Here is a 25486-nt window from a genome sequence, read left to right as displayed (position 1 = left end):
CAGATCCTAATGAGGTGAAGTTTGTTTGGAGTTTGAATCTAATTTCAAGCTAAGGGTGGTGAATAGTAGTTGAGCAAATATGCCTTATTGTTTTCCAGTGCAATTCTGATGATTGCATTGGTGTTTTGTTACTGTTCTTGAGAATAAATATTTATTAAAAACATTCCAATAGATTTGTATTTGTGGTGGCTGTTACAAAGAAATTGTAAAATGTACATGTGGATTAAAATGGGCTCATGTTTTGTAAGCTCACTAAAAAAAAATTGTGCCAAACCAGTTAAAGTATACATTCATTTTAATTGTTGTTAGGGCGGTTCATGTTTATTTATGGGTATTACATGATTCACATAATTGTTTTTATATTAAATTAGATGTCTTAAAAGTACAAGTGTAGTTCATGTACTGGATTAATATTTTCCTTTTGCTTCACAATAGGGCCTACAGAACATTGGTGATTGGCGGCTCCATCTCTCTCAGGTATGTCTAAGCATTGAAGTGCATTTCAGAACAACGGGAGAAATCTAGGCTTCCTCTGTGTACTTTCTATTTGTGAAGTCTGCTTTTATCAGAGGTTCAAAGCCTCTGTTTCTCCGTTGGCGCAGGTAGAGCACAGAGATAAGAGAAAGCACCAGGAGACCGATGAAGACTCCCCCCAGAGTGGAGCCCAGCACGAACACAGCAGGCCCTCCTGCGTCTGTAAAGCATAGGAGGAGATGTTCATAGAAACCTTTTTTGCAACAAAAAAAGTAACTGTAAATTTCAATCATTGAGTTAAAAAATGATTTGATTACTGTGATGAGGCTATGAATTGACATCAGTTACTCAACGTCACTAAGCAAAACTTCCCACCTATGGAAATTTTAAAAAATTAGGCCATTAGCAGGCATTACTCTACTTTGCCAGTTTTATTTTACTGAAAAAAATTACTTTTTTGTTTGTCACTGAAGATAATTTTGTTCTGATTAAAACAAGATATTTCTAGTAGATAGTTTATTAGTGAACATTAGGTTTTGTTACCTTTGGACAGAGCCAAGCGAGTTGTTCTCCCCGTCACCAGTCTTTATGCTATGCTAAACTAGCCTCATATTTATCGTACAGATATGACTGTAGAGTCGATCTTCTTGTCCATGACAGTTGTCTCCATGACAATGTGAAAAATGTTCCAGGTTAGGTTCATTGTGTAGGATTTAGTGGCATCTAACAGTGAAGTTCTAGCAACCACTGAAACTTTTCTTGTATTTTCCTGAACTTGGGGTCGATGTAAAAATACATATGGCCCAATCGAGAGCCAGTGTTAGGTCGGTCCATTCTTGGCTAGCGTAGAAAGATGGTGGTGGAACATGGCTTCATAGAAGAGAGTAGGGGTGTCCCCGACTAAAAAGTTTCATAGTCTAATCTGATTTGTCACGTTTTGCCTATAGACGACTAATCGCCGAATCAGTTTGTTGTTTGTTTGTTTTTGCTCATGAAAAACCCTCTGATCCGGGGTGGTGAGCCATAGACATGAAGCCGACAGCAACGGGTGCACATAAGACTAGCGCTGCGCGGTCACGTGTGTCAGGCAGAGGGTTACTGAGAGATGTGGTTTGTGATTTCTGATACGGAGCATCTTATTAAAACTATTCGTTGTTATAACATAAATGTGTATTGTTTGTATCTTTCTTTGACAATAGCTGCCGATATATTTAGAACTGTAGTTTCACTTTTCGCATTAAATTATGCTGATGATGAAACAGTAGCAGACTTGTATTTGTGTCGCACAGATAGATTTAAAGCCCAGCCAAGATGTGCTTTGACGGTGCCAGATCCTGGATAGTAAAACTTAGTCTAAGAGGGGGAGGGGGTTATTCCTGCACACTTAGGAGATAGATTAAAAGCACATGAGTTATTTTCACATTTTTAGCAACAGTATTTATTAATAGGCTTATATTTATACCCAAATAGGCTATTTATCATGGTTTTATTGGGAGAAACCCAGCATCTATATGTAAAATCAGACATTCAGCACCCCCAGAGCCAGAATGGAATCATCCTTTGTTTCAAAACCACATTTTGTGCATGTTGCGCATTTTGCGATGATTTGACTGAGATTAGTCGAATCAGGCTCCTCAGAGTGAATCGTCGAAAAGTCGGGTTTAGCCCTAGAAGAGAGTAGTGTTTGGATATCTAGATTTGCAAAACTCTTGCGAGATGGTTGAGGTAAGGCATTGACCGTGAATAATTAAGGTTAGGATAAGGCGCCAGGCAGCAAGTCCTGCAAGAATTTTTGTGAGTCTACGCAAATCAAGGGTTATCTTCTTGACATGACTGTAAGGACCTGCTCAATATGTAGTAACGAAACAAAAACACAATTCTAGTGTTTTAGGTGATTATGCATAAAAAGAAAACATTCTTATTAATGCATTTCATTACGGCCAACAGATACTTAAATCCTACATGCTGCTCTTTAAGCTAATTATTTTAACATTTGCTCACCATCCAGGGAAACAGAATAGGAGTATCCCAGCTGCTCAGATGTAACGTATATCTCCTCGTTCGTGATCGGAGGGAAGAAGGGAACCATGTTGAAGTCCCTATTGTGACCAATGGGGGCCATCTCATCTGGGAAGGTGGCGTTGGATGGAACAAACCTCTTCATCCACTCATCAAAAATGGCATCAGTGAAAGCATGGAGCACCTGCGAGATAAACAACCGGAAACACCACAGTGATTTTAAGAACAGCAACTCTACCGTGTCGTCTTAGAGTAAACCAAGAAATCAGATTCTGACCAGAAAGATGGGGTCGTTGGCTGCAGAGTGAGACAAAGCACTGGTTCCATTGAGCATTGAGTGAACAAGGTTGTGAAGGTTATTGACCGATTCATCCAGCTCTCCATCTGGTTTGTCGTACCCTTCAAGAGCATTTCTGATGGTCACAACACACAAAGTCTGTGAAACAGCATTTTTGCAATGAAATAGCACGTATACATATCAATGTATTATTGATGCTGATGATGAACAGTTGTGTTGTACCTAAAACTAAAGGAGGAGTTGGTGAAGTACGGAGGGCTGTCAAAGTCTCTGATTCCAAGACAGCTTCTGACGTCGGACATGGTTGGCAGAGATGTGTTACCTCTCTCCATTATCCCTCTCTGAATGAAACCCTCACTGGTGCCGTTGCAAAGGGTCACCAGGCGATTGTACTCATCCAAACTGTGAGAGAAAACACTTAAAGAATTAAAATGTTTCACTGATTTCAATGGCCCCACAATCTTTATTACGTCATAATCCAACCAATAATTATTAGGTCTGTTTCCCCTATCGTCAGTATTTTGTGCTGACCTGTCACATACCACCCCCCATCTGGAGAATCTGGACTGGTTGCTGATGAGGGACGGGTTGTCTGGGTTCCGGCCCCCCAGCAGAGAGTCGGTACACACATCACACTCACTTTGCCCTGTAGCAAAGTTCCAGTAAGGGATCCCAAAGTTCTCATTGCCTGTCAATCTCTGCAGGGAAGAGGCACATTATATTAGTTGGTATCAGTCTTAAAATATTTATTTTGTTCATCAATGCTTGTGATGGCCAATATACTGTATGAGTCGTTATTATGACACTATGGGATAGGTTGATGGGTTAAAATGTTTTTGTATAGTTGCACTGTCGTTGTCGTTATTTGCTGCTCTGTGTGCCCTGAATTGCCCCCCGGGGACAAATAAAGTTTTTTGAATTGAATTGAATGGACTTCCTCACTTTGGATTCAGTCTAGGCTCCCTATGTTTTCTACCTCTCGCTGTCTCCCTGTCTCTCATTTCCATTTTTCAGATGTTGGGCCAATTCTCTGTGTCTTGAAAATCTAAATCTAAAATGTAAATACATTTTTTGGAAATGTTATCTGCTCCTTAGGGCAGAGTGATTACCTTCAACAATTCAATGCAAGTCTCTGGCGGCATTTGTGCTTTTAAGAATGTATTCACCCACAGTAACAAGAGTCTACTTCTACATTCCCAATGATTTGGTTTAATCAGAAACTAACCCTTGTATTGTTATTGATTCCATCCAGTTATGTCAAAAAGGATTAGTTTAATAACATTTTTTCAGAAGATTACACATACCTGTAACTCCCTTTCCAAGCTGAGGAGGTGATACCTGTGCCAGGTGATGAATGCTGGTCCTTTGTGTGAGAAATCTATGGCCTTGAATGGACGGCCGGGACCTGCAGGGAAACCAAGTGTTTGATGTCTTTGTCATCACAAGGCAATAAGTTGCTCATCTCATCCAACAACACCCTTCAACAAGTTTGCAGAAACACTAACACAATCCCGTATTTTTAATTGTGATCAACTGAGAATAAGAAAAAGGTTTAGGTCACATTTTATAATTATAAATCTGAATACACTTTATATGTGTGATATGTTTGGATTGAAATGTCTGAAACAATCTTAAATAGCTCTTGAAAAAAAGAAGGAAAGGAAAGGAAAAGTATTACCCAGTCACCAGAGCTAAATATCCCTATGATTCAATGATGTTTTGGTGTTGTTATTATTTGGCATAGTTTAGGCTATCATATTCCTAATAAACAGTCAGCCGCATGAACTAACCAGTTCCAAAAGTTTTCCTTTAAGAAATCTGCTCATTTACCCAGAAGAGTGTCTCGGACAGAGTAGTAATGTTGCCAGACAAAGAAATCGTAGATGGAGATGTTGGCAAACTGGGGCTCAGTTCCATTGGGTCCCAGGAGACCCAGCCAGTGCTGGGTGGCAATGACATAGTCTGGGTGGGTGGTTGTCTTAGCCAATTCCAGGACATTGAGGAACTCCTGGAGCTCTTCAGGGGTCAGGGAATGGATGTCCTTCCGTACCACAGGAGCTTTCCTCTGGTCGCAGTTTGGTCCGGTCCAGCCAAATTTACACTGACCACAGTCATACCCTGCAAAGTTACCTGCAACACAGAGAGCAAACTAAACGTGTGAAAACCTGTTGATGCAGTTAATGATGTTCCAGGTTCACTATGAACCATTAGTTGTATGTTTTTTTTTTTTTTAAAGTGTACGTGACTCACCAGTGCATCTGCAAGTCTGATTGAAGAATTTGGTTGGCCACCTCTCTCTGTCATCAACATTTCTCAGTCTGTACGGTCCTCCCCAGGGTTTGTTGTCGACCCTAACAGCCGAGCAGTTTCCTCTCCCTGACAGAGAGCCGCACACATTGGCAGGATCTGGGCCCAGAGCAGGACAGCACTGCTTTGACGTGATCCCCTCGACTGTGCAGCACACTCGAGGAAACTGAGCATCTGCGGGCTCAGGCCAGAGGAGCAAACAAAGAAGAGCAAGACCCAGAGCGTTCTTCATATTTCACCTGTTTGTTTCCAGTGGTGACGAATCAGTTTGTATATCAACTTTCACCAGTAATACGGCCAATTAGTTCCCTCAGAAGAGTGTGGAATCTCGGTCTGTTACGGTCCCAGTTGTGTATCTTCAAATTAGATACAGTGATAGTTTTGCAATCTGCGGAAACGGCACTCAAAGCCAAATCATGTTGTGTTCCAGTTGGTTACATGCACATTAGGAAAGCTTCTAATTTCTGTTCTTGCTTTTGTACAGCTGAGGAGGATTAAGCCTTCAGTCTTGTGATCATCACCTGATAGCAGAGCTGTGAGCTGGACTAGGGTATGTATGAATACCAAGGAACTGCCTGAAGGGACTATAAAGTGTTGTATGACCACATTGTACTGAGAGACTAAATTGTGTCTGATGTATTTACTTTAAGTAGACGAAATAGACGAAACAGTCAGATTTGCCTTAAACAGAGCAGATTGGCATTGTTCAAATAAAAAGTAAACTGTGTATTGATGTGTAAAAACAAAAAACATAGGAATCATTTTGATAGCACATTTGAGATAGACATTTTTGTCTCAAAACAAACTAATTTATTTGCTGACCCATTCTCAGCTGTCTTAACGAAACAACTGTGTGAGGAGAAAATCAGCTTTAACAGTAATTCTGTTAAGTAAATTCTGATGGTGGATTAATCACTAATCCAATCAGAAGTTTAATTTTTCAGAAGTTATGGAGATTATTATTGTAGCAGGTCGATTGTTGACTTTTTGTTTCATTCATCAAACTTTTAACCCCAGTTCTCAGCTGAAACACTGTGCCATATAAGGTGAAAAAACAGCAACTGTAGGCATTTTCTTTAAAATAACACCGTATCCTTATCATTCACATACTAGCTATAGTGATTTATGCAGGTAAAGAGTGCATTTACTAAATTAGGCTACGGTACATAGGGTAAGTAAAATTTTGAGGCACTTGTACTTTATTTAAGTATGTACATTTGATGCTAGATTATACTATTACTCCACTACTATACATTTCAGAGTGAGGTATTGTACTTTTTACTCCAGTACATTTATCTGGCATCAAAAGTCACTTTTCAGTTTGAGATTTTATTTATGTTTTTCTTGTGACCCTCTAAGAAATATATTGTGACAAGTTGGGGCCTAAAGAGTTATTTTCCCTCGGATATTTTAATTACCATAGAGGTAAGTAACAAATACTTACAAAAATAGATAAAAAACTATTATTTTGTGTAGCAGAACTTTGTTTTTATTTTTTCCTATCCCAATCATAATCTCAAAACTCCTATTGACTCAATACTTTTTTGATTACCCTCTGAGGGGGCCTGACCTCTAGCTTGGGTACCATTGGACTAAACTACCCAACTATATAATTCTGCTTACACACTGATGCATCGATATGCTCAATCCAATGACGTCACAGAGAACATTTTCCTGCAGAACCATTGACTTTACTTTTGATACTGCTGTATGTTTCCTTAAGTAGAATTTGAATGTAGGTGTTTTACTTGTAATGGACTATATTATTTTTACTTTTACTTATAGTATTTGGGTACGTCTTCCTCTACTGGGTATCTAAATTTGTCTGAATTTCAATAGTCTGTTTAATTCACAGAAATAAATAATAGTAACCACACAAATGTATTATTTAAAAACTGAGTTTTAAGAAATGACTGGGGTGTTCTTGCTTATTGTGACAACAAACAGCTTTGTGTTCGAAATTACTGTTTGAAAAAAATTTTAAATGCACTGATATCTAGTTAGCAAAAGATAATGTCATTTGTAGTGCATGGAATAAAACAGACCGAAACACTTGGTCCTAAACAGAAAACTCAAAGTGGATTTCTTTGAAAGAGTCGTAACAACTAAAACACCCTGAACACAGAATATTCCTCTTGTCATAATGATTTGTAGAAAACGGTTTCTAACTACGTCAAAGAGCTTTTCAAAGAATCCAGTGGATGATGCTGAGGAAACATGACTGGAATTCATGTGACCAAGTGTCTCATTCATCAACATCAACATAGGTTTGAAACTGAAGTGGAAATGCAGGACTTACCACACTTTTTATGGATTTTCTTTGTTTTTACCTAATAGCATCTGTGTTTATTGTTGTTAGCATTATTTACAAAATTCTATTGATTTAAAACACAAAAGATTGATATACTCATTCATCTACCTTCTTTCACGTGCCTCTTTTCTAACTTAAGCCGGAAAGGTCAAACTTACATCCCACATCCATGAGGTTGTACTTGTGACTAAAGCCGAGATAATCATTTGCTCTGTGTTTTCTTCAGAAGTCATGGCGGTAGGGCGTGATCTTATGGACATAATTTATTTCTGACTGCCTCTAGAAAAAAATATGATTCAGCTAGAGAGAGTTTTCTTTAAGCAGCCTTTGTTCAGAAGTAGCAGCTCCACACCCATCAAATAAGCTTTATAATGGGAGAAACTCCTGATGCTTTGTCTCTTTGACTCCAAACTCCTGATGCATTCCAGTGGATTGGCATGTGACTGCTGATAGCTTAAGTACAGTTAAGGGGAGTCTGTATTCCACCACAAAAAAGAGAGCGTAATGGAGTGCTTTCCGAGGTATTGTACGTATTACTGTTTTATGAAAGCTATATCTTGAATAGATACATGCATATTATAAGGCAAGATTAAGATACAGAAATATTTGGAATTTTCCAAATGAATCCCTCCTCTGTTATCATATTTTTCTGGAGTCCCTTTATTACTGATAAAAATGTCACTTACAGTAATTCTTCAATCATATAAATGTATTGTATTCTTAGCATTTCTATGGAGTCAGTTTGCCTGCTTACATCCTATTTATATATTAGATTAAACAGTCAAGCTTTGTTATAATGATTTAAAAAATCCTGGGGTCAGAATCTAAAATTACCCATATAATAAAAATCACATTAAGTCTTATTTTTGAATCATTCTGTTACTTAAAGGTGACAGATTTAATAATGAATGTCCAAGACCAAAATACTTTTAAAGTGTCACATAAACATGAGGGTCTGTACAGAGAACAGACATAAACATGGGCTCCTGAGAAAACTCATGTTTTACACAACAGGCCATGTAAGGTTCACTGCACTCAACAGGATTAGTGAGCAGAATTCCTGGAAGAAGTCAGATGGAATGTCTCTATAGAAATTATTTCACATTTATGTCAGTAAAAGAAAAATTCTGAATGTGTGTAAGTGAAAGAAAAATTCATGTTGAGGCCCAGGGTGGTTGTGAGTCTAATTTACCAATGACTTGATTGTTGTTTATCACAGTCATGGCTTGTTATGTGAAGGAAAATGTTTTGCGTGAAAGAAGCACAATCCATAATGAAATTAAAGATATAAAATCAAATGGAGAACACGTACAGGTTTAGCAGACAAAAAAAAACAACTAAATGCGCACCTTTAATATAAACTCGCACAGGCATAAACATATACTGAAGGTACATAGTTTTAGTTTCTGAAGGCCAACAGTTGATGCATTTAAGATGTAGTCCTTATTTTTGAGTATTTTCATGCTTAGCATATGTTAAATATATCGTGTCATTCTTGTTCATGTTTAGAAAAAATAAACATTCAACAGAAACAGAATTGTAAATAAACACATTAATACGTATACTATAATAAACACTGGATTAGTAACATTTAAAGATACAGCACCTTGATTTCTTTTTTTATTTATTTGCATGTGTGTGTTTTTCAATCTTTTTAACCTTTTAAGAGTCTGTCTTTTTTCGCTTTTTGCAATTTAGTAGTTTATTCAATATTGTATGAATTCCAGAAAATTGTGTAAATAAACAGAATCCATTATTCCTACTGAAACACAGGGTGGTGCCAGAGAGCCATGTAGAAACAAGCTGCCACATATGGTATAATGGCATGATTGTGTGAGTACCAGATCTTTTTTTTTTTTTATAAAAGACTGATGGGTCTTATTTATTATTTAAGCATTCACTTATTAGATTTTTTATAAATAGACATAAATATATATATATATATAATGTTATATATAATATAATAATCGTCAACATTATTCCACATATATCTACTGCATGATTCTTCAAGGATGTTTTGAGGTAGACAAGGAAGATATATTTATAACAAAAACAAAGGATTAGTGGCAAGAACAGATTTTGATTTGCATATCACTTAGCAGTTATAAAACTAATTGTATCCATTCACTGTCTTTTCATATTGTGTTCCCCTTCTCGGGTTCAATATAAGGATGTGTATAATAGTCCATAATGCATCTTTGAAGCAGCAGGACACGTAAAACCTTTCAGTTAATAGTGTTTCAAAGTAAATCACAGAAGGAGGTGATTATTCATTTGCGAAATGATCTACTTGTTACCTTGTGGAGAAATACATCAATTTTCTTCACAGCTTTGTGAATATTGCACTTAACATATAACCCACTCGGCATACGTTTTATAGGAATACTTGCTAGCTAAATAAGAGAAGGTCTTTTATTATTTTAATCGAGGCTACTTCAGTTACATTTATAGAGAACGGAGCTCATTGTCCAAGAAACTGCTTAAAAGCAACCAATTCACACGCTGTGCTTGTTTTCATTTGGTATTATTTCATTAATGATGCGTAATGTGAGGAGCCACTTAACAACCCCTGCTGGTGTTTTTCTCCATATTCATATTAGCTGGGTTTTTTGTTTGTTTTTTAATGAGCATACATTCGATTTAATTTGGTTTTAGTTTTGTAAAATATACATGAACTTAACTTTAAAAAAAAGAAAACAGGGGGGGAATGGATGGCACATAAATGCTAATGTGGTTCAGTCATTTGGAAACCTCACAAATACAACATACAATAATTTCAAACAGGATGAAACACTATAGTCGTTTTCCAAATGAAGGCTGCCTGAAGTTCATTACAAGTTCATGTGATCCCCTGTAAATTACATAATGTCTCACAATACCTTCTTTGACAGCTATATAACCGACTAACAAATGAATTAAGAGAATACCTCTAACTAACCAATACAAAATTATTCCACTGAGATAAAACCCTTTGCATTTTGAAACATCCTGATATGCCTAATATTAAAGAGCTCTGCATTCCTCTTCACTATTAAAAATATTAAATACACGCATTACAGGGTTTTTATTCTCCTGAAAAAGTATGCTCTCTCTTTTGTGGTGTTTTGAGTTCTGTCCCCCCCCCCCCCGATATTTCTAGTTGGGGCCTTTGTGTCTTTTTGTGCATGACGAAACCACAAATGCCAAATGTCTCTACAAATATGCAATGCAAATATTAAGAGTACACTGGTAGTATGCCTCCTTTACATTCACTATAACAAGTTGTATATTCTAGTAGGAAAAAGAGTGATATTGTGCAGAGAGGGTGATGCAGTGTCTGTACACAATTGCAGGGGGCAGTGTTGCTGTTTCTAGAGGCCCTGCTTCACTGGAATGACTGGCCCTAACAGTTTGCATTTCCTTCAGGATGCTCCAAGAAATATGCCATGAAATAGTCTAGGATTGGACATCTTTGTACTTTAACTGTCACCATTTCAAATCTCAACCATGCCAAGCAGTGACTGACAGACAGAGTATATACAGACGGCTGGGTGGTATGCAGCCATATGAAATGACTATCCTGCATAGAGTTTTAATCCTCTTTAAGACTCCTATCCATCTCCAAATTAATATCTAGGGGCCACATATCCCTCTGCAGTTGTTTGTACTTGTATAACCCACTTCTCCAGCAAACTGATCAAATTATTCACTGGAAAATAAGATTAATAGTTGTGCTGCAAAACATGCTTGAGGTCAATTATTCGGAAGATTCCAATGATATACTCATTACACTATAAAGCCAATTCAAGGACGAGCAGCATGAAGAACTGTGTTGTAGATTAATTGCCATTAAAGGTCAACATGCGTTCAAATTGACAAAGATGCTATCCATTTGCATCAGTAAGAAGTGCACAGTATATGGAAAACCTATAATGCTCATTACATGCATTTAAATGAGTCTTTCCTAATTACTAATCAGTTTCTTGTACCATTAGAGATGGAAATTAGAAATACAAAACAGACCCCTGGGCACCATTTACTCAGAATATATTAGAGTTTCCTTTATTTCTTGGCATTTTGGAAATGAAAATCCTTGAAACTTTTTTCAAATTTAATATTTCTGAGGCAGGAGTCTCAATTTTTCAGCTAAAATCTCTGTTAGCGTGTTACAGTAAAGAACTATTGTTTGTGAATATAACAGAGCAGTGTGATATATTTTTGTTCATAAACAGCAATAAACTAAACACCTGGCTTCTAAAAGACTAAACTATACTGTTTACTTTGCTATGCCCCAATCAGAATATTGGCTAGACCCTTCAGTGATTCTTTCTTCAGTGATTCCCGCCCACCTCTCTGGCAGCTTACCGATTTACATTTGAGCATAATGCAAGCATTAGAGGAGGCACAAGGCAGCCCTGATAAGTTACAAAGTGCTCCAGGGGTAAACCTCGTAAGAGAGGGTTTGGAGTTATTTACAGCGTTCAAATCCTTCAAAAATTCATGTCTGGAGGATGAGATTGGTTTTGCAGTTGATGCTTTGCACACAAAGCAAACACAATGCATACGGAGGGTGTTTAGCTGCAAATGACCAGATGACATTAATTCTAATTGACTGATCTCATCCCATGCTTAGGACCAGTGTGTATGATACTGCTCAGGACACAAGGGTCCTGTCAAGGCACAATGTTACCCACAAAGCAACAAAACAGAAACACTATGATTGGCTTAAGAAATGAGGGACACAGAGGACTAAAAATGATTTTTAAATGCAATTTAATTTTCAATGAAGCAATACTTAAGTTGTATGTCATTTCTATTCAAAGATATGTTTTGATTGTGCAATTCTCATAATAAGAGTGCTCAAAATTTGCAAAGCCACTACAAAGGAGGTAAAAGGCAATGGAATTCCTTCTTATCACAAATGCTTTCTGTACAGTTGTTCCATTTGAAATGCATTTAATTGCAAATAGAAAAGAAGAGAGAGAAAGCCAACAATGCGAGAGACTGAAGCATTTTTCTTGTCTGCTTTGAGTGAGCGTATTCAAATCTGAGCGGGCAGACAATGAAGGAAAGGAATCGTGCTCTGAATAGCCTCTCTCTTGCTCCTTTTCATTCCCAGGCCAATTCACAGCCTTCCTCTTCTCTGCTGTTAGGGGCGGGCTTTCCACTCGCAGCTCAAACTTCCTCTGTAGAACAACACATCCACCTGATAGCAGTAGCAGCACAAGTAGTCATTATTCATCACGTCACTGTGAGAGACCTGTGTGGGGTTCTGGGTCCTCTGTAAATACTGTCTATGACAATCTTCATGACATACTTTGAGCTCATGTTGTGCATTCACAGAGCTGTTCACCCACTTGTTTGACAAGGATGCTGCTCCTCGCTTGCATCAGGCTTTGCCAGGCCCTTCCTCTAAAGCCATGGCCAAGCCTTGACTGGGGATTTCTCTCCCCTCTCGTTCAACTGAGGGGAGGAGTATCTGGGGATCATGGGGCACAAAGTGCTTGAAGCCTGTGTCTCTGTTGGGGCAAAGAGGGAGCGGACACCCCAGCAGATATGCTGACAGTAAAGTTGAAGCAAGAAAGTGCACCCTTCAAACTTTCCAGTGCAGTGCTAGGAATTCTATTTTTTCTCAACAAAGATTTATACATATTTATACAAGCCCAAATACTGATAGGAAGGTGGTAGAAAAAAAAATCTTGGAATTGCAGAGGTAAACTATATGTAAATGCCATAAAGTAATAGACTTGTAGTGCAAATCACACCATTTTATCTTTAATTTTGCTTTCGTACCCTCCCCACTCCCCCCCCATCCTCTTTCCTCTGGCTTAAAGGTGCATCAGAGATATGCATTTAAGCATATTCAGAACACGGGGCGTGAAATTAAATGTGTGGCAGAGTGAGAAAAATATACAGACGCTGGAGATGCCTTAAAAATAGTCATTTATGCAGATGGAGAGGAGTGAAATCATTTGCAATGGGATGACCCTCTCTCCAAGCATTTCTCCCCTCACTGTTCTTCCCTAATCTTGCACTGTATCTTCATTTTTCATTGAACTCGCCAGTTTGCTGCTAAGCAGCCTTGTAGATAAGGCAAAGTGCTAAAAGGAGACGACAGAAGGAGCTCAGTGGGCCCGTTTCTATTGCACTTTCACCCAAGGCAATGGGCAGAATTTAACGGATTCCTTCCAACATATGTTTTTGCCAGATAAGTAAACAGTGTGTGTCGGAAATGAAAAAAAAGCATTTGCAATTTAATGACATTACAGCTCCCAGCTTAGCCCGCCGTGCTGCGAGGCGAGGAGCAGAGAAAGGGGAGAGCGGAAGAATGGAACCGGGTGTCATCAATGTTTTTTTTTTCTTTTGCCTTGCAAGAAGCAGCACTGAATTCTTCTTATTCTTTTCAAACCCCTTCCCTTCTCCATCCCTTCCTGCTATTTTGTTCTCTTGCCCATAGTTTGCTCGCCTTTGTCGGAATGAAATTATCTATTATTTTATTCAGAAAACTTGCCATCCCTTGCCATTCTACCCTCTCCAACATCTGATTCTCTCAGATTTTCTGAGCTAAAATAAAACACATCTACCCTGGCCATGGGTGCTCTCAATCTCTCTCTCCACCCCTCCACCCCAACCCCACCTCACACCCCCACCCTCCTCACCCTCCTTTGTCTGGCTTCATCAAAGTGCAATAGATGCTTGGCACAATAAAGAAGAGCAAGCCTCCATGTTGTCATAATGTTCAGACCTAATGTGAGGACCAGTAGTAGGGAATATGTTGGAGAGAATCACCTCTGAGTCTGTATTTCAGTGGCAGTAAACGATCCATCCATCCTATGTGGAACTCAGTGATTTTCCTCTTTTCTCCCTGCCGGCTGTCAGGCAGCTGCCTTATTATAGAAGGCTAATTGTGCAGGAAAGCAGATTATGAGAGTGGTAGGATGTACTCCTTGACCATGTGCTAATGTGATGACAAGTTTGGGGACCCTCTAAGCAAAAAGCGTTGCACGCCAGGGCACTTTTGGCACTGGCTATAATCTGCCTTTGGTATTAACTCAGCAAACCGGCTTGTTTGAGTATGGATCAATCGCTCGCTCATTATTTTTACAAGAAAGCTTTATATTCAAGGCGCTTTCCTGGTGTTGATCTCTCATTAACCATGCTATGTAAATGCACTGGCAATCCCTGTGTAAGGGATACGTCACCCCAGGGCCCAGGCTTGCAGAAGCATGTTAAGGAAAAGAAGGGGCAGGAAATTTGGGTCAGTTGCCTTCGCCAAAACTTGAATTTCAGGTTTTGCTTAAAGCCCCCTGCTCAGCTTTTCTCTTTTAATGTGTTTTTGTTTGGTGATGTTATGTTTTAAATGTCAGCCCTGGAGCTGTCCAGCAATTTAGGAGGCACAAAAAGCCCTGTCTCAGTATCGCTTCCAAGTATTCATGTTACCTCTGTAATCGCTGCTGGCTGCAACATTACACACACTTCATTCACTCATGGTCTTTTATCACCTCTGAGTGTATTGACTGTACAGGTAAAAGGTTAGATAGGGTCAGAATGAGGTGATAATATTACATGACAAACAGAAACACCTGATTCGCCATGTTGAGTGGTGATATGGAGTTATTAGCCGCCTGCCACTAAACTAACTTTTTTTATCTGAGCAGAAAGGACCTGACATGTGACACTGAATTAGCTGTCAAGATGCATTGTGCATCAAATTAAGGGGGAAATATTTTTTGTACTTGTTTACTCATTTCTTACACAAACATCCAACAATCCATGGTGCTCCGATATCTGTTTGGCTGACAAGAGCTCATGATGCGTGTGGTTTGAGAAATAGAGGATTCTGCCATATTTGGCTACACTGTGTGCTGGCATGGTGAATGACGCAACAGGAAAATGAACCTGACAGCACCAGGCAAAGACTCTGCATACCCTTTGCGCCCTACATACATAAATCTCTTATTATTGCTCTGTGTTAGCTATGTATATTTTTACACCTGTCTGCACTAATATCAAAGTGCAGGCAGAAAGTGTGTCTCCTGTGAGAGTTTGTATGGGTGCCATCTCTTTGAGACTCTGCGATTCGCAGGTTTCATTGCATTTAGAAAACAACTGTCAAAGGCCACTGTTCTACTTGACCCATTTTATTTTTCCTACAAGCAACGTCAGTGTGCTTGAATTAAAATGCTGAAAGTTGCAGACTCCTCCATGTATCTGTCACACGTAGCATGTCAATGTAATATGCTTCTGCTCTAATTATTTATACCATCATTTTAATTGCCACGGGACAGCTATTTACTTTGAAGAAGAGGCTGAATATAACCATGAATCTTCTGTATGGAATAATAAAGACAAACATTAAGAGGAGGACCTCTCAGTGGTGAGAAAGAGAAAGAGAAAGATGTCTCTCTGTCTGCAGGTACTTCAGCTGCTCCTAGCCTTGTAACATTTTTGTTAGCATCACAGTGAGAGTGAAGGCCAGACTTTTGATTGCTTTCCCCGTTTCACATCCTTTTATAGATTCATTTTCTTCCCACACACAGGCAAACAAAGCAAGTACAAATACAATGTTCAAAAGCCATTACGTTCAATGTAACCCTTTCTGTGTTAACAAAGAACATGAAAATTTTCCACAACACAATATGACCAGAAACAACGTGATGATGTGGCTAAAGAGTATGGGATGTCTGAAGGACCCCCGCATGTGATGTCTAGTAGAACCATAGAGCCATTCATAATAGATTTGTTCTGAGGACCTTTGCAGTACTTCCCAATCAAGGTATGAAGTCATGCTCCTTCATCAGTATAACTAATGGCACGTTTCCTGAACCAACCATGTTTTGAGATTAAAGTCGTGTTTTGCAAATATTGGATTTTCTGCTGTATATGATAAGGTGCCGTACGAATTATTGCTTTGCTGTCATTGAGGTACATACACTTGCATTCTTTATATCCTCATTACTGAGGCATCTATATGGTTGTTCCAGTGCATTACACCATGGCTGCAAAACTGTGCATGAAGAAAAGCAGCGACAGACATGAGATCAATGACAGCTCTATTAGACACCACTACACCTGATGCCATAAAATCCAATAACATAAACAGCTACGAAGAATTTCTGTGATTTCGACTGGAGTCTGTTCAACAGAAAAGTGCTGCACATAGAATGACAAGCCTCCCCCCACTGATAGAGACAAGTTTCCATCCACTGAACGCATTCTTCAGTATTCCAACATTTCAGAACACAAAGATTAGTTATGGAGTGACATATCATTTGGCAATGATCTACTTTGCCACCGTTAATTACAGCAAGTCTGCAGAATTTGACTGCTAAACCACGATATCACAATACAGGGTGTGAATCCCAAATCAAGCTTTGCACACCATAATCCTGTTAAAATGTAATAAGTAATCCCTGTGAATTAATGTTGGCAATATTTCATTTTAATAAGTTCTTGAAAAAAATCGAGAGAGAGAGAGAGAGAGACAGAGAGAGAGAGAGAGAGAGAGAGAGAGAGAGAGAGAGAGAGAGAGAGAGAGAGAGAGAGAGAGAGAGAGAGAGAGAAGGAAAATTGATGGCATTACAGCTCACTCACTTCAAGTGTGGCTGTGAGTGTGCAGGAGGAAATCATTCCTTCTCATTAAAGGTGCAATCTTCGAGCCCCGCAGATCTTTGTTGTAATAACTGGGGAAAATAATCTCTTTTATTGATAGGCACATGTAGCAGAAAGTATGCCAACTGACAGGTACTTATCTTTTGCCTGTGTCCTGTGTTATAGAAAGATATCATTCTTTGTGACTGGTCCTTAGGGCATCTGCTCTTCAACTTCATTATTTCTACTTATGATAGATATATTTTTCCTTGAAAACCTGAGAATTTAATATGAGAGCCAGCAATCTCTGCCAGCGGTCATTTGGAAATTGAACAAAAAATGTCATGTCAGTTTAAAGAACATTTTTAAGGCTGCTCACTGACATTATTCTAATTTATTGATGGATTTATAGAATAATCCTATGCCTCATGTTTTGAGTTATTAACTTAATGTTTTCAGTAACTACCTAGCAGCTATAGGATTTTTTGAAAAAGTCTAATCATGTCAAAGATTCAATTGTGCTACCTACAATATCTGTACTACTTTTTTTTTCTCAAGTGTAAAACATGTGCTATTCTCATATTCAATTGTGTATTTATAAACCAGCATTTGTAATGGCTGAACATGGTTTGTAAAATAATGCTCCTACTTAAAATATTGAATATGAATATGAATATAAATATGAATATGAAGTTATTAGTGCAGTGAGTTCCTTTAGACAGCAGTGGGAGCTTTAGAGTCTGTTTCTCACTCAGCACATTTCCATCTGTTTTAAAACTGTCTGGATACAACAACCGCACGTGGGTCATTAAATATACCTCAGAAGTGTTATGTGTTCAGAAAGACTACGGACTATCTAGAGATGGGCTTAAATTCGATTTAAAAAAATCTTCCGATTTTACAAGGGCATGGATATCCATTGTTCATTTATTGATGACAAAAGTCAACCCTTGTGCTTTGAAATTGACTTTACTTCCTTAAATCCCACTAATGTACAGTATGTTGGAGAGTAATGTTAAAGATTGCAAAATAAAAAATAAATGTTTTCTTCTCCTTTTGAACCTTTTTTTAACCCAGCGTATAGAAAATAATGAAAGTAGTTTTCTGCCAAAAACTGGGATTGCACATTTCATGAAGGTGGCAAAATACAAAAATGATCGTAAAGTATTGTTACTACACCAAAAAATGAAAATTTGCCATGTTGTATGTGTTATATAAGTTATATATGACGAAATGCATATTTATTTTGTTTGCCAAAACAATCCTACATAGTGACATTACTGTTTGTCAATTAGATGCGAGGGAGGTTTAACTCCCTGTTAAACTTCTTATGAACGAACAGTCCGATGACAGAAATACATATAGACTAAGCCTGTGAACACACTTAAGTCAATTTTAGTTAACCCTCATCCTACCAACATACAGTATAAAAGCACTTGGGTCCCAGGAGAGCAAAGGTAAACCGCAAGAAACAGCAATGAAAAGCAAAATGTCAACTTATTTCTTCAAATATTGTAAATTATGTAATTAATGTCTGTCTGTCTTAATGTCTTTTCTTAATATCTGAAGAAAAGCAAAACAGATTATTATTATTTTAGGAAAGTTACAGCTAATTTTCATAAATTGGTATTTTTAAAAAGCACTAATTGCATGCCTTCTCAGAAAGCAATCATCAAATCAGAATAAAAATATGATACATATTAAGCTGATTAAGTAATTCCGTGCACATTTTTCTAGCTGTTTAGCTCAGAGAATCCAAGATCCCAAACGGAACAAGCGTTCAATCATCTGCAGTATTTGCAAATCACACATCAATATGCAAATACTGATGTTCCAAACGAAGAGTTTGATTTCATCAGCTACAATCAGGGTATACCAGGGTTTATATTTATTTAAATGATCTTACTGATATGAGAAGTGTTTTAAAATGCACTTAACATAGAGCAGTACAAAAGTAGAGCAATGATACTGTTGCTCACATTCTTGAATGCATTGATGCCAGACAGTCTAGTAGAAAGTTCACTTGTCTCACCTGCAAAATTTACCTCAACTACCCCCCAAACTATCAGCCACCCCACCACCTCCTCCCACCTGCCCCCAACCTAATTCAACCGTTCCCTCTCTGAACTCCAGCAGGGGTCCATCGACTTATTGCATTATGTACTATTAAACAAACTTGGACTTCTTAAAAGCAGAGTCAGACTTCAGAGGCTGTGTGGCATGTTTATAGGGATGGACTGTACAGTACACAGAGATTTCTCATTTCTCCAGTGACCTTGGGCACAGTGACATGTACGGTTTTGAGGCTCCGATTTGCCACGTTGAGGGGTTGCGGAAAAGGTGCAATGCAAGATAATTTGGGCATTTTTTCCCCTCCTGGGAGCATAGAGAAGTAAGAAATACAGCACCTCATACTCTGGAGATTACAGGTAATATGGCACACAGCCTTCATAAACATTCTTGACCCAACCTGATGATGGAGATATTGCTTCAGGAAAGACTTTTCACACTTTGATTTGCCTAAAATGAGATGGGGAAGTCAGTGATCAAGACTCTTTGAGGTTCCTCACAGAGAAGCCAGCAGTGGTTATATATCTCCTAGCATTGCACACAGCACACACACACACACACACACACACAGACATACACACACAATCTGACAACCAGGTGGGCAAGAAGCCGATTCCCACAAACAAATAGAGAAAATATCCTCAAAGAGATGATATTTATGTATTATTCATGTCAGAAAAAAATACTAAAATGATCCATCTCAAGCCATTGAAACCAGGTGATAATCCACATGCTTGTGGGGCAGCCCTGGGCGAATTAGGGATGAGGAAACCATTGTACATCCGTCTAAGGTCAACATGGTTGAACCTGTGATACATATGTATGTTAATTTGCCTAATCTCACTTCTACAAATGTCTTACAGGCACATAAAGGGTTTAACACTAAGACATAATGATATCAGGGCATCAGACGGGGGGCTTATGAAAACATGAGGCAGCCATAGCTTTAAATCTTCTGTAGAAACCTTACAGCGAGCGTCAGTGAAATACCAAGTCAAGTGTAGTTAGGATTTTAAATGTAAATGTCTTATTAAAATATAAAACTCCAGTGTCTTAGTTATCTACGATATCTATCTTAAAACAGACATATTGTTTGAATCCCTGCTTTAAATGTAAAAAAAAAATTTTTTTAAATATGAAGAAAAGTTTGATTAAAACCACTTAAAAGTGTTAGAATTTCAGAACTTAACTTCCTGTTTGTTCTAAATTGAACAGGCATCAATATGCAACTAAAATCAATACACAGACTGCTTCTACAGGAGCACCAGTCTTTATCTCACATTAATTCACACTCTCATTAATGATAAACATTTCCTATTTTTACCTCTCTCTAAGAAAAAAAGGCACTCCAGCAGACATATGGCCGCTACTACAGTTTAATTAGTGTTAAATTAAATAAAGTCCTCATTTAAAATCCTCTTTACTACTTGAGTTTATCCAGTGTTACTGTCAAGAGTTGAGCACCTTTACAGGTTTGTACATAAGATTCTTATCACGGTGCAGCCATTTTTATACCCACCCATCATCTATTAACACAGAAATGTCCAATTGTGTGGGTTTAGAAAAGCTGCAAATAACAATTATTTCATTATCGATTAATATGTTGATCATTCCTAGATTAGCTTTTGTGGTCAATAAAATGTCAGAAGATTGTAAAAAGAAAATGTTGATCAGTGTTTCCCAAAGCCCAAAGTGACATTCTCAAATGTTTTGTTTTGTCCACAAGCCAAGCACATTCACTTTACTGTCATAGAGAAGTACAGAAACCAGATAATGTTCACATTTGAAAAGCAGAAATCAGAGAGTTTGGACATTTTTTTCTTTAAAAATCGATTCAAAACTTTGAAATGATTATCAGAATAGTTGACAACTATCAATTAATCGACTAATCTTTGCAGCTATGGTTGAGAATATTTGCATTTAGTGGACCATATGTAAACTTTTTTTAAGTGCCTCAATTACAATTATAAAACTTATAATTTCATGCCTGTATGAGATGAGAAAACAAAAGTCAAGGAAGGATGAAACCCGAACATGACTTCTGTTTGGAGCAGGCTATTGATTTAGTTTTTTTCAATCTGAGCTATAATCTTTTCCTGAGAAACACATTTTAGTCCTGGAGGAGTGAAAAACCATAAGAAAAGTTAGTTTTCTCCCACTACTACTTGCATGTCCACCTTTCTTTCAGTTCCCGTCTTAGACAGAAAGAAAAAAAAAACATAGGCTATCTATTCAAAAGGCATTTAGTCCATTTCTTTCTTGGACGGTAAACCTATTCATCAATTGTTCTGGCTTGTAGATTGCATTCTAATGCTAATCTAGCGTGTTAAATATCTTTTTGTTCCCCTTTCACCGTTTTGTCATTCAGTTTATCCAGTTTTGGCCACCCATTTTATTTATTTATGCGCCTGCTTCTATTCATGCGCTCATGTATTTTTTATTATGTTGTTTCACTGTCATGCAGTGTCAACTCACTCTATTCAGTGTGGGCTACTTGAAGGGCTTGGAGGGACAAAGCGTGTACACATTGCAGTGCTATTCACTCCGGCCAGCTGGATCGGCTGAAAAAAACCTTGTGAAAAGAAATCCTCCACAACGGACACAGAAGAAGTGCACAATGCTAACAGTTTTCCAAATACCACTGATTGCTTTCATCACAATGAGGGAAAGCAGCCGCTTTTGCTGAGCTCCACTTCAACAAACAACACTCTCACAAAACCTCCCAACCCACGTTTTGTTCCCAGACAAAACCTCCTCGACCGTCTAAACGCTCCCAGAGTAGAAAAAAAAGTTCTTTCAGCTTTCTTCCCCTTTTCCTCAAGAAAAAAAATATATAATAACAAGGCCAAAGAAAGAGAAAGAAATGGCCTCTGAACTTTTACAGACATCATCTGTGATTTGATCAGACAGCTACTGGCTTGCCCTTTTATGATACCTGCATGTTATTAAAAAAAAAAATATATATATATATCCTTTTACATTTTTATTATTTAGCCACACACATTATTCAGCTCCATCTCATTGTATGGCACAACAACAAAAAACTAATCTTGGACATTTAAATAATAAGGCCTGATATAGAAATGTTTAGGTCTGGCCTCAAAGTCACTTAAGAACCAACAAGTTCTGGTGTCAAACATGACCCATCTGCTGAACATGCTCTGAACAGCTCTACCTTTTTTCCTCTATAGAATGTAAATAAAACACAAGGTCACTTGCGCGTTATTTTCGGGGGCCAAGAAGGAAGTTCCGTGGAAGAAGAGAAGTGATCGGGGTGTTACAATGGAGAACAGTGGTGAAAGGGTTTAATTAACCGTGACGGAGATAATTATCCCTGGACTGTCCAAATTAGTTTTGCATAATCACTCTGATCCTTATGAATTAATCTCTCAGTGTAACCTAGGAGGGGCAGTTTGCTTAAACAGCATACATTACACGTTATAGATCTAATAGACTGTGTGCATTGAAAATTAGTGCACCCAGTAACATACACAGCTGCTGCACATATGCACTCCTTAGGACAGATGATCAGCATCATTTTTTTTTAAAGAGTGTCCCTTTTAAGTCACGTTAAATGTGCTTTGTTTTTCACACTCAGCTCAGGTTGTTTTAAAGTCTCAAAGACCAGCTTGTTCTGCAGCCTAAAAGCTGCTTTCTTTTTTCTTTTTTCTTTTTTTTGTCCCTGCATGGGAAAAGAAAGCTCAGAGTACCACACAGTTTTATCTTCCCTCCTATTCACGATTAAAATTGTGATAAATAAGGTTTTGGCTCTTGATTACAAGGGGCTGATTTAGATTCCCCACCAGTATAATGACATTCAAAGCGCGGACAAAAGCGGCCTTTGGAGGATACCTTACACTTCACCTGGACTGAGGAGCAGGAGCAGGAAAAAGAAAAAAGATAACAATCTTGTTCACCTCATCAAGAACTACAGCCGCGATTCCCTTCAGTTTAATCCGAATACGCTTTATTGTAGTCCTTTTGCTCAACAAGTGAACAGTAGCAATAGGTTGAAGTACATAACGGAGGTTAAAGAAAACACAAAACATACAAATTCCATAAGAGTTAGTTAAAAACGTTTTTTTTTTTTCTGCTGCACATGATACGAGGAGTGGGAGGGTGAGGGCTCAAGAAATCATGAATGCCTTGAATAAACCACCTGCGTTTAAATTTGGAGTTTCTTTTTTTAAGTGTTTGGAGGGAAAAACGATTTGATGAATCAAATCCACTAAAATTGAGTATAAAATCAAAATAAATTACATCCTCTACGTTTCATGTGCAAATAATACAGAACTAGTCTTGTCCTTTTTAAAATTGTCTGGGTCACCATAGATTCCACTAAACAATAAATATTACAGACATCTATAAAACGGTTTAAAAACTCAAAATATACAACGCATTTCTAGTGAAATGCGTAGGTTCCTGGCCCTATCTCAAACACTAAGCCTATAACGGCAAATAAACTAGAGTCATTTTTATCTGTACACATTTACAGTCATTCAACAGGGGGAGAAATGGGACAAATCCTCCTTGATCCATGAATTACAACCCATTAGCGTACAACAACTTATCTTGTGAGGGAATCCACGTGATTAATATGGTCATTGTATAGGCTGCCCTTGATTCCAACAGGTAAGTCAAAGCAGGTGCAACTTGCAAAAAAAAAAGATAGAAATCGAATAGTGTACCTTTCAAAATGGGGTTTTTCACAAAATGCACTGATACCATTTCTTCTCAAATGTGTGCATTTCTGCCATCCTTTAGTCCTGTCCCTCTGGGCTGTGAGAGCTGATGGCTGGGTCATAATAGATTAGAGAGTTCTCTAAATAAGCAGTAGGTACCTTAGATAAAGGCATTAATCAATATACATACACATGTGATATCTGAGACGACGAGCACTTCATCACATGTACAAGTTTGTGCATGCATAATAAAACTCTTGCATGAATAGCTTTTTTTGTTTGTTTGTTTGTTTTGTTTCTGTTTTCACATTTCATTTTCTCAAGAAGTCCAAAAAGCGGGCCTTATCATAACGCTGCAGCGTATGCAGGGTACGGTTCAAGTTGAGGTTTTCCCATCCCGGGGAGCAGGATGTATGCTAAGGGCGGCTGGAGTCCTGCTGAGGGCCAGCCCGTACAGTTACAAGGGATCATGTAGCCAGGGTTTCCCGGGGACGGATGTGAGTGAGTGTGGGTGTGCGTCCCGCCACCTACACCGCCAGTCCCGGTGAAAGCCGTGCCTCCCGGCGGGTAGCCCAGCGGAGAAGCGTACGAAAACGAAGGTGGGGAAAGCTCAGTCATCTTGGCTCCAAGGTCGAAAAAGGAATAGGGGTTCGACATGGACGGGTTGAAGAACACCCTCGCTGCCGCGGCCGCCGCTGCCGCCGCCGCTTTATCAGGGTGCCCCATGATGGAGTCGGAAAGTGCTCCAGCGGAAAGCCCGTTAACTTTGAGCGCGTCGTGCTCCCCGAGATTGTAGGGCACAGGGAAAGAAAACTTATCTTTTTTCATCAGAGTCTTGGGCTTCCGCCTGGGTCTGTATTTATAGTCTGGGTGTTCCTTCATGTGCATCGCTCGCAGTCGTTTGGCTTCGTCGATGAATGGCCTCTTCTCAGACTCGGTGAGAAGTTTCCACTCCGCTCCTAATCTCTTGCTGATCTCGGAGTTGTGCATTTTCGGGTTCTCCTGAGCCATTTTTCTGCGCTGGGCTCTGGACCAAACCATGAAAGCATTCATCGGGCGTTTGACGTGATCCATTGGTTTAGACATGTTGGCACAAACTCTCTGTGGGGAAAGAAAAAAAAATACATTTTCAAAATCAGCTTATGTATAAATAACTTGCTAAAAATTAGAACAAAAATCACACACAGGACTCCGTTATGAAGTTTAACATTGGAGTGATATTCATGCACAACTGCAGCTCATGTTCTGGCTACTTACTTAAGACTTTAGTTCTTCATCCCACCGATGGATATCTTCAGTAAAGTACAAGTGACAGCGTCCTTATGAATGCTCAACTTATGTTTTCTGCTCCATGGTGGCATCCACCAGTGATACGCCCTTAGCAAAGAAGAGAAGGTTGGGGGAAAAAAAACGCTGTCTTGTTTTCCTCTTGTCGCCCGAGACTGTCAACCACCACTCAGCAGCAGCAGCGTTTACGCAAGTGGATGAGAACTCCCGCTTGCCCCATGTGAAATACAGGATTGTGTGGCAGGTAGTGAAAGTGCCACTGGCGCATGCGCATTCGGCGCCGAGCACACACGACTTTCTGAACGGTATTGGAAAAGAATCCCACCCTGTTTGAAGGGGAAACGCACCTCGTATTTATATGTCTTTATTTATTATGTGAGAGTGCGTTGACCTCGGTTTTGTTTGGATTCATTAGTTTCATATTCTGACACATTTATTCTAATGAGCCGCGTGTCACATCGGAATTGT

At 38.7% G+C, this 25486-nt stretch overlaps 2 protein-coding genes across 2 annotated transcripts; both read right to left on the bottom strand.

Moving 5' to 3' along the window:
• Nucleotides 1-335: 335 nt before the first annotated feature.
• dct (dopachrome tautomerase) lies at nt 336-5330 on the bottom strand (the record flags this gene model as incomplete). The annotated part of the gene is made up of 8 exons (XM_083922098.1): nt 336-694; nt 2476-2677; nt 2771-2906; nt 3014-3193; nt 3323-3489; nt 4096-4196; nt 4622-4921; nt 5042-5330. 8 exons carry the CDS (start codon nt 5328-5330, stop codon nt 522-524), a joined length of 1548 nt encoding a protein of 515 aa, XP_083778224.1. The 3' UTR covers nt 336-521.
• Nucleotides 5331-24076: 18746 nt separating this feature from the next.
• sox21b (SRY-box transcription factor 21b) lies at nt 24077-25096 on the bottom strand (the record flags this gene model as incomplete). Its single annotated transcript, XM_083922182.1, has 2 exons — nt 24989-25096; nt 24077-24832 (listed from the first exon to the last, which is right to left on the bottom strand). The coding sequence occupies exon 2, from the start codon at nt 24815-24817 to the stop codon at nt 24077-24079; it is 741 nt and encodes a 246-aa protein (XP_083778308.1). The 5' UTR covers nt 24818-24832; nt 24989-25096.
• Nucleotides 25097-25486: the final 390 nt, after the last annotated feature.

Source organism: Echiichthys vipera (genome assembly GCF_963691815.1).
Source record: "Echiichthys vipera genome assembly, chromosome: 10".
Taxonomy (NCBI): domain Eukaryota; kingdom Metazoa; phylum Chordata; class Actinopteri; order Perciformes; family Trachinidae; genus Echiichthys; species Echiichthys vipera.
This window is presented reverse-complemented; position numbering and strand designations above follow the sequence as displayed.